General features: G+C 33.2%; 2 protein-coding genes across 3 annotated transcripts; both read right to left on the bottom strand.

Moving 5' to 3' along the window:
• LOC135840958 (uncharacterized) lies at window positions 1-2,995 on the bottom strand. The gene is made up of 9 exons (XM_065357718.1): window positions 2,734-2,995; window positions 2,473-2,538; window positions 2,265-2,372; window positions 1,815-1,841; window positions 1,607-1,708; window positions 1,094-1,129; window positions 986-1,009; window positions 487-507; window positions 1-361 (listed from the first exon to the last, which is right to left on the bottom strand). The coding sequence occupies exons 1-9, from the start codon at window positions 2,774-2,776 to the stop codon at window positions 255-257; spliced, it is 534 nt and encodes a 177-aa protein (XP_065213790.1). The 5' UTR covers window positions 2,777-2,995; the 3' UTR covers window positions 1-254.
• Window positions 2,996-5,971: 2,976 nt separating this feature from the next.
• On the bottom strand, window positions 5,972-8,392 carry LOC135841464 (uncharacterized). Of its 2 annotated transcripts, XM_065358429.1 has the most exons (9): window positions 8,162-8,392; window positions 7,917-7,982; window positions 7,710-7,817; window positions 7,481-7,507; window positions 7,254-7,355; window positions 6,972-7,007; window positions 6,849-6,872; window positions 6,430-6,450; window positions 5,972-6,327 (listed from the first exon to the last, which is right to left on the bottom strand). In XM_065358429.1, exons 1-9 carry the CDS (start codon window positions 8,202-8,204, stop codon window positions 6,263-6,265), a joined length of 492 nt encoding a protein of 163 aa, XP_065214501.1. In that variant the 5' UTR covers window positions 8,205-8,392; the 3' UTR covers window positions 5,972-6,262. The 2 variants fall into 2 exon arrangements, with proteins under 2 accessions (XP_065214501.1, XP_065214502.1); XM_065358430.1 differs by lacking the exon at window positions 6,430-6,450.
• Window positions 8,393-8,826: the final 434 nt, after the last annotated feature.

Below are 8,826 nucleotides of genomic sequence, written 5' to 3'. Positions count from 1 at the left end.
ATGTATTTTCTAACGAGTAATATTCAAAAAAGTTGATGAATAAAACTAGTTCTTATTTAATAACAAAACAAATTCGCCAAAACATAAGATCTACAATTTGTATTTAGGGACCAGCTTAAGATATTCAATACTTTTTTATTATTTTATAAATATGTGTACTTATATGATGTTTTAAAATAGGTCAATTTAGAGTTTACTCACAGAAGGTGTGAATTTATTCATTCTACACCATCGTACCGCTTATCTCTGCAAAATCATCGGGATATCCACCAATCATTAGGAGTATAGATGCCGTCAGTGCCGTAAGCTCCTTCACCCAACCACGTTTCGTCCAATTCTAGTATTATCTCACGCAATTCTGCTGAAAAACAAAATTCAAAAAAATAATGATAAAATATTATACTTTCTCATTTTACTGCAAACTTAGTTACCTATTGTTTTCTCATTGAATGAAGATTATCAAAATAAAACAAGTAAATATCTTACTTCCTAAAGGGATATCGCTACCTAAAACAAAGAATCATTTTGAAATATCAAGTATAGGTACTTATGAAATGATAGTTTCATTGCACCCCTAAGATTTCTCATGTACCTAGTTATAGTTATATAGGTATAGGGAAACCTCACCTGGGCTCATAAATACCCATTATCAAATGGAGAGACAGAAGTTAGGTTAAGTATTAAATATGTAATTTTTGACTAATCAAATTATGTAGGTAAGTATTTAAGTATTTTTTAAAATTATCCAAGTACAATCCACATTCCTTACCAGTCACAAATATTTAGGTATGTAATAAACAGAAACTTTTCATGATATATTTTTCAAAATTATTCAAATACCTACCTATTCTTTAACTATATAAAAATTTCGGATGAAAAATCGAGTAACGTTAAACGTTAAGTAGGGTGCAAGCGAGGTTTCCTCAAGTTACTGTACATATGCCAGTTCTTCTCCTTTTGATGAAAAATTTGAATTTCAACTTACCATCAAGTCCAGCATTATCTAATACTGAAAAAATACAGCTCAACATTACAATTGATTTTCAAGCCAATATGGTAAGTAGATAATAAATACTTTCTGAGATATACTTACATGCCCAAAAACCATCAATGTACGCTTTGAATGTTTCTGAAATAAAGAAATAAAATTGAAATTTCTAATTTGAGAAAAGTACCGTTTTTTGATGATTCAAGTTCATCATCCAATTTCCAAGCACTGTTCTGAGGTTATTTTCTGGCCCAAAATTTAATGGTAGGATTAGGGTATACAATAAATTTTAGCTTTTCAACTTGATTCAGTCAGATTTTGTGAACTTGCCAACTTTCAACAATTTTCTAGTGGCTTCATTAGGTACCTAGGTACTTCTCACAATAGCTCATGGGGGTACCGCAAAGTAGCTCGGGTCATTCCTCTATTGCGTTTTTTTTTTTTTTAGATGAGTTTCAACTCAAAACCAACGGTACGTTTGCATTTGAGCGAAAGTAAGGACCTATCAATTTTCCTGAACAACCCTAATAAATACTTACTTGAACAAATATCGTAGATAAATTAAGAAAAACATCCATGAAGCAGTTAAATTATGTATAGCATAATATGGATTCTTACTTTTCATTGCTGTTGCGACATCCAGATTCGCTTTTCCCTTGCGTACAAGATTCTTCGCAGTAGTGATATGGTACAGTATGTTTTTACCAGCTGTTTTTAAACCTGAAAAATACATAAGGAAATAAGAATAAACGACAGACGAATACCTATTTAATTGCATTTCAACTATTTGATAAAATTGACATAACATATTGCTGATTCCACTCACTGTCGAGATCTGAGGCATTGTTGATTCCTGAACATTTAAAAAAAGATTACGTAGGTAAAATCGCAATAATTCAAAAATAAAGGGTAAATAATCTCCAGGCAAGGTGGGTAAATCGGTAATAGACTCAGATTTTGAAAATATTCTCGAGGTATCTCTTTGCATAGAGAAAAAATTTCAATGTTGAAAGGCAGAAAAAATCGTCATTTTTACACAAAAAACTCACGTTTGCCACCAAGTTGACTAAAAATGTTGAAAATTTTGCGGTCGTGCAAATCTTTTCAGTTGAATAAAGATAGGTAAGCCAGTAGAAATATTTTCAAAATCCGAGCCAGGGCCCGATCCATCTATCTTGATTGTTAACTATTCTTTTCAAATAGATATTTATTAGTTCAAGCTATGTAGGTAGGTATCCTCTTCTATTTTAACATATACATATAGGTACCTACTTACCAGATTTAATAGAATCGTAACTTAGGCCAGCTGTTAAAGCTCCAAGATTATTAATATAGTCCAGCAATGTGATTAACACATTTTTTCCTTTTTCTAGATCGAATGTACCTAAAATTTTATTAGAATACATAGGTATGTACTTATTACAAAAATTTCAAACGAGTAGCTCGACGATTAGTCGTTGTAACTGTATTAGCAATTTTTATACCATTTTGTACTTCCCCATCTTCACCCGATTCACCCTCTGGAGCAAATGCACCGGGTAGGTCAAAAACTGCAATTATAAAAATCGGATCGATTATGTACAATATGTACCCTACTTGATTGCTATAATAAAGAGTTGGGTATAGGTGCTTTCTCTTTTCTTTTTATTTGTGAGTATATCGATCGAAAAAGGATTTCTTATTTAAAATTATAGGTATTTAAAAGCTCAATCGAAGAATGTTACTTTCAAAAACTGCAAACTTACTCGTCATCATGATGAAAAATACTACGACAATGCTTATCCTCATTTTAGGTAGATAGGTACCGATTTCAAGTTCTATACAGAATAGAGCTTGAAAATTTCGTTGACAAGGTCGTAAACTGAATCAAAATTTCCAAAACGAAAAAAAAAACTTCTTGCGCAGAACAACTTTACAATCGAGAAACACCGGTGGCTTTGATTTTTTAATTTTTATAATCATTTGGATTTTAGCATACCCACCTGTGGCATACAAAGACTACGTGCTTAAAACCCGTGAATTTTTTTACGAGTCATTTTCGTAGAGCGAAAATTTTTTCGATTACTTACCTACACTTGAATAAATAAGTACATAGATACCTACGTAGGTACAACGTTTGTACAATATTGTACATTGAATCGTGACTGCAGCTTGGAATTAGATTTTTGTAAAAACGGTTTGAAAATATTCAACTACTCAGCAGAACCCTAAAGATGGTATTGGATTTTAGAGTAATTTCAACCTTGAGGTTTATAAATTATTCACAAAAAATTTACAAGAGACATGAGAACACACTACTCAATACTCATAATCGACATTGAGGTAGATGACGGATTGTAGTTTGTCGAAGCTGTTTGACATTCCAGAGAAAAATTACTGTACTTTTAAGGTACCTATGTAGTTGCGATGTTCAGCGTTTTGAAGGTCCATTGGTGCTAGAGGTCTCTATTACAAACCCATTTTGGACACTAAAGGAAAATGTGAGAAGATGTTTCTTTCACACCACATTCACACAGAGGGCTGTCTGAGCGATGTCGGGATCGGAAAACTCCATGACCAGATACAGCTTGGCTCTCAAGTAGAAGTCATAATTTGACCATGGACGAGCAGGTTTCTCCAAAGCAGGTTAAGCAGCTGCAGCAGTTGAAAATACCTCTATTTTGAAGACTCATGCCCATTGGGGTAGATTACGAAAAAAAAACTTGACAGATTTTTACCAGATCCTGGAGAGACCTTCATTTTGAGTTGAAAAGTTACTCAAATAAATGTTTAGCTCCGGAGCTGCTCCATAGGTGTCCCACTGTCCCTGGAGTGGATATTTAGGCCCACAATGAAAGGGAATTTTCGAAGAAAAAACTGATATTTTACTTTGGCCCCTCCCCAGTCCCCAACCTGTTTTTGAAAAATCATCATCATCATGACTTATCACCCCTCGAGGGGGTATTGGTCCAGTCCCGAGTAAAAGTAGGTAGGTACCTAGATACATGAATGTATTTGAAATACGTACTTTGGAGAAGGCCCCTAATATTTTAAGAACTCCTGAACTTGACTAAAGCTTTTCTAATTACGTCTGAAGACATCAAGAAATTTTGTGGGAAGGGAAGGGAAGGGAAGGGAAGGGAAGGGAAGGGAAGGGAAGGGAAGATGTTTGAAATAAGTGAGAAAATCAAAACCAAAACCATTGAATAGGTATCCGAAAACTAGACCAAGAATAATTGTTCTGCTTTTCGTCGTCGTTTGAACTTTTAAGGCGCATTGCGATCAGACTTATCGCTTCGTGCAAATTTCAATAAAATAATATCATGCCGATTTGCGTCACTGAATCACAAAACGAAATAATGCGAGCAAATACATATTACGTACATCAATAAACGCAGTCACACGTGTATAGGTAATGTTTGCCACCTATGTATAAGTATAGTTTTTTTATTTCTTCAATTCACTTCCCTACGTACGTACTACGTAGGTACATTACAAATTTTTAAGCTACATAATGGTTTTACCAAAAAATATTTTCGAGCATCGTCGTCGTTTCTTTGAGCCAGGCCCGTATCTGTACTCGCAAATCGTAGCTAGAATTTCCTCGTTGATTAAAAATTTTTTGGCCCAAGAAAGTGGAAATTTAAAATGATTTTCAAAAAATATTTCATTTTATAGGTACGATAATTTATCAAAATATAAAAGCAAAATTATTCCTTTCTTAAGCAAACATTTTTCAAAAAAATGGCCCAAAAGGCAAATTTTTGTGGATATTTTGTAAAGCTAATTTTAATTTATGAAACGCTTCTATTTTCCAACGCTTCGAGGACTATACTTTCAATATACCTACTCGTACCTACTTATAATGTACCATTTATGTAGTTAGTTATCAGTGATCAGAAGAGTACCATGTTTAGGCACCTACCTATTCATGAAAACCAATTTTTGGTTTTGAAAAAATTACAAAAAATTTCAAATGGCAGAAAATCATTTTTTCCCAAATATTTTCCGTTTTTGAATGATCAAACTCTCCAACATGCCTAATAGGCAATTGATTTTTCCAATTGAAACCAAAACGACCACCTTAAGGTGAGTGGCCACATTTAGCTATTTCACTTTATACTCTCATAAACCAAAATTTTTGGGACTAAAATTATTCATTTTTCGATTTTTCACGAATTTTATTACAAATTTGGAACAAAAAAGCAAAACAATCAAAATTTTACATTAATTGATGCAGACATTTGAAATTTGGTACATATGGTAGGTATCTATTATCTAACCTATTTATCTACCACCCAAATCGACCAGAAGTAGATTCTCAGTCCGTTTTGAGTAGTTCTAAAGTCTCGTGTTAATTTTCACAAAATTATTGCGCCGCCAATCAAGTTGGAAAACAAAGAGTTTAGTATTTAACACCTTATATATTTTCAATCTCATAGATCAACTGGAGAACATTCACATCTGTTCTGGAATCTACAGCCACATCTTAGAAATTCCAGTCATCCAAAAAATGTCGTATAAAATCTATCAAAACGAACTTCAAAACCTATTGTAAGCGTAGTCGATGCATATTGAAGGCCCATTAGAGCGATTTTCAAAAGTGGTCTCACGCTGGTTCGTGATAACATATGTACATATTTCTCCAGCGGTACCATAGTTGAAAAAAAAACAGTCAAGCATGCCACCAATATGCACCGACCTTATTTCATAAGGGCTTAAGTACATTTTGGAATTTCATAAAATGTCTTTACTTAAACCTGATTACCTACATACGTGTAATACCAGTTGAAATTTTGCAACAATTGGGAAATCCAAAATTACAAAAAAGCCCCAAAATGATCTATTTATGGATGAAATCACTCAAAATTTTTTCCACTTCTGGAAAATCGAGCACTCTCTCCTCTGTCCCCCGTTCTGATCAGAAGTCTTCAGCAAAAATTTACAGTTCTCGAGCGTCCTGGAATAAGTACTTAGAAGGCGATTCGAGGATTCTCAAAAATATTTTAAAGTAAACATAAAAATTTATCGTAAAAAAGATAGACAGAGTACCTACCCACTTACCCACGTACACAATAAGAAATTACGAATGAATGCATAAAGATAGGTAATAATTCTTAATAAAAGCTAATAAAACAGGTTCATCTCAGGGGAAAATTCTACGTGGTATAGATTAAAATAATATTCAGAGTTTGTTTTTTCTTACTTATAGGTTAATTATGTATTTATCTATTTAGTATAAAATAATTCAATCTACACAGCTTTGTGTGCATCTCTGCAAAATCCATCTTCAGATCAGTACCATCTTGTAGCATCCGTGTAGTTATTTTCAATTTTATTTATTGTCCTACGCAACTTAGCTGAAAAAAAAAAATGAATGAAAAATCATTTCTTCTCATTTTACAGTAACTCTGTGGTTAATGTTTTCTAATCGAACGTAGACGATGGAAATAAAATCTTACTTGATAAAGGTACGTTGTCACCTAAAATAAAGAATCATTCGAAAATATGTAAGTAGGTACTTACTACCTAAATATGTATACGTAGACCTACATCCTTAGGACTTGGGTATTTTATACTTTCACAGGGGAACCTCAGCTGAGCTCATAGACTTTCATGTTCGGATAGAGAGACCTAAGTTGAGTGAATTTGAATGACCCAGTAACAACTAGGTACCTAACAAATATTCGGTCAACACTATTTTTACGAAATCTGTGACTGTTCATTCAAAAAATCACCGCATGTAGCACTTGCAGTATGTACTTGTTAGAATGAAAAAAAATTTAGTCAAAATTGTTCTAAGAGTGCAGGCGAGGTTCCCATGAAAATCACCTAAAGTCAGTTTTTCTTTTTTGGTAGAAAAGATTAATTCTAAACTTACCATCAAGGCCAGCCTCGTCCAATACTGAAAAAATAAATTACAGCGTAGGTATTATAATTTGATTTTCAATTAATAATTAGGTAGGTATCTACTTAAGCCTTTAACACTTTGTGAGATGCTTACATTCCCAAAAATCGTCCATATATTTTTTAAATGTTTCTGAAAAAAGTAGAAAAAAGCGTATCAAAATTTTAAATGCATCATTGAGTAGGTACCTAAGTAAACTTTTAGGGATGGGAAGCTAGGACTGAAAAACTGAAGATTACTTATGCCAATTGCTAATAGTTTTTATTCTGCCAGTTGGTTTTGATTGTGAATTTAAAGCGAAATTATTTGAAAACATAGAAAGTGCACACGCGCTGACAAAAATGAATGTGCTTATACGTAGTTATTTGAAATTCTTACGTTTCATTGTTTCAGCGGTATTGTCATTCTCTTTTCCCTTGCTTACAAGATTTTCTTCAGTATTGTCATTGGAGATTATTTTTTTACCAGCTTCTATTAAGCCTGTGTAAGTCATAAAAAAATAAGGAAGTAAAAAAATCGAAAAATTGCAGATAGGGAAGTATTTAGTACCCATCTGGCACATACAGCTTGATACGTAAAGTGTTTTAAAAAAATTAGGTACTCACTGTTTTCATCTTTGGATCCATTGATTTCTATAAACAGATAAAAGCGAATAAGACTACGGATAGTGAAAAAATAAAAGAAAGATATCTCTGGTCAAGTTGGAGGAACTAGTCGTAAGTGTTTAAAAATGGGCCATCTTCTTGACGAAATATTTGCAAAATTCGAGCTAGGGGCTGATTCATTCATCTCGACCAGGGATCTAATCTGTACTTAAATATTTCAATTACCTACCTTCTACAAGCGAATCGTAACTCGGGTCTCCAGCTAACGCTCCAAGGCCATTAATATAGTCTAGCAATGTCATTAAAACGGTTTGTCCTTTCTCCACATCAAATGATTCTGAAATTTAATTTAAATTTCTATTAGGTACCAAAAGTTCCAATAAGTCGCGATGATCAGTCGTTGTAACCGAATTAGCAATTTTTATACTACAAATACTTTTTTCTGTTTCCCCTTCTTCGCTGGTTTCACCACCTGGAGCAAATGCACCGGGTAGGCCAAAAACTGTAAGAAATATGTTAAACCGGATTATTAACTACATTCGATTAGAAAGAATTAGGCACCTACCCAGCTTTTTTTTTTTTTTTAAATTGATGAATTGAAAAATTTCTATTTTAAATTAAATGTTCTTTCAGTCAACACACAATAATATAAAATGTCATTCCCAAAAACTTAAGACTTACTCGTCATCACGAGAAAAAATACCATGGCAATGTTCTTCATCATTTTACGTTGATACTTATTTCAATTTCTATGGGTATTAAATTCAAAATTTTGATAGGTAGGTAGATAATCAATGATAAATCGAATTCAAATTTCCAATAAAAAATTGAAAAACCTTCAACTTTTCAGAAAAAACTGTGATAAAAAAAATTCTTATCGCGAAACAGCCGCCGTACGCTCGAGAGATTAGTACTGAACTTATGAACACCTATGCCTTGACATTTGCATTTTTATAAGTTCTTTAGATTTCTAGATCTACCAATGGCGTACAACCACAATGTATCAAAGCGTAAATTTTGTCGTGAGTCATTTTCGAGAGAAACATCTTTTTGATTACAATTGAATAAATATAAGCATAGGTAGATAACGCAAGTCTGGGTATACCTAGCTACGTGTTCATTAAATCACGTTTGCAGTGGAATCAGATTTCTGTGAATTTAATCTACTCGCAATAAATGTGTTGCATTCACATCCAGAACCGAAAAAGGGCTTTGATTTTGAATACGATGGTCCAAATGGACGCAAAATCTCACTTGAAGTACTTACCTACCTAAAAGCTGTCTTTCCGAGTAGGTCAAGTACCTACTTAATGGTTAGAACAAAAAATGCTTCCTCGATGAAAATC

This window comes from Planococcus citri, chromosome 3 (genome assembly GCF_950023065.1).
Source record: "Planococcus citri chromosome 3, ihPlaCitr1.1, whole genome shotgun sequence".
Lineage (NCBI taxonomy): Eukaryota > Metazoa > Arthropoda > Insecta > Hemiptera > Pseudococcidae > Planococcus > Planococcus citri.
Note: the sequence above shows the minus strand (reverse complement) of the source record. Positions and strands in the feature narration are given on the sequence as shown.

Excerpts from the sequence above, each read along its gene's own strand:
- LOC135840958 (XM_065357718.1), bottom strand. The coding sequence starts at position 2,776 with ATGAGGATAAGCATTGTCGTAGTATTTTTCATCATGATGACGA. Across the intron at positions 1,010-1,093 it reads CATTGATGGTTTTTGGGCAT|TATTAGATAATGCTGGACTT; the intron begins GTAAGTATATCT and ends GTATTTTTTCAG. Across the intron at positions 508-985 it reads AGATAATGCTGGACTTGATG|GTAGCGATATCCCTTTAGGA; the intron begins GTAAGTTGAAAT and ends TCTTTGTTTTAG.
- LOC135841464 (XM_065358429.1), bottom strand. The coding sequence starts at position 8,204 with ATGATGAAGAACATTGCCATGGTATTTTTTCTCGTGATGACGA. Across the intron at positions 7,983-8,161 it reads ATTTTTTCTCGTGATGACGA|TTTTTGGCCTACCCGGTGCA; the intron begins GTAAGTCTTAAG and ends TATTTCTTACAG. Across the intron at positions 6,873-6,971 it reads TATGGACGATTTTTGGGAAT|TATTGGACGAGGCTGGCCTT; the intron begins GTAAGCATCTCA and ends TTATTTTTTCAG.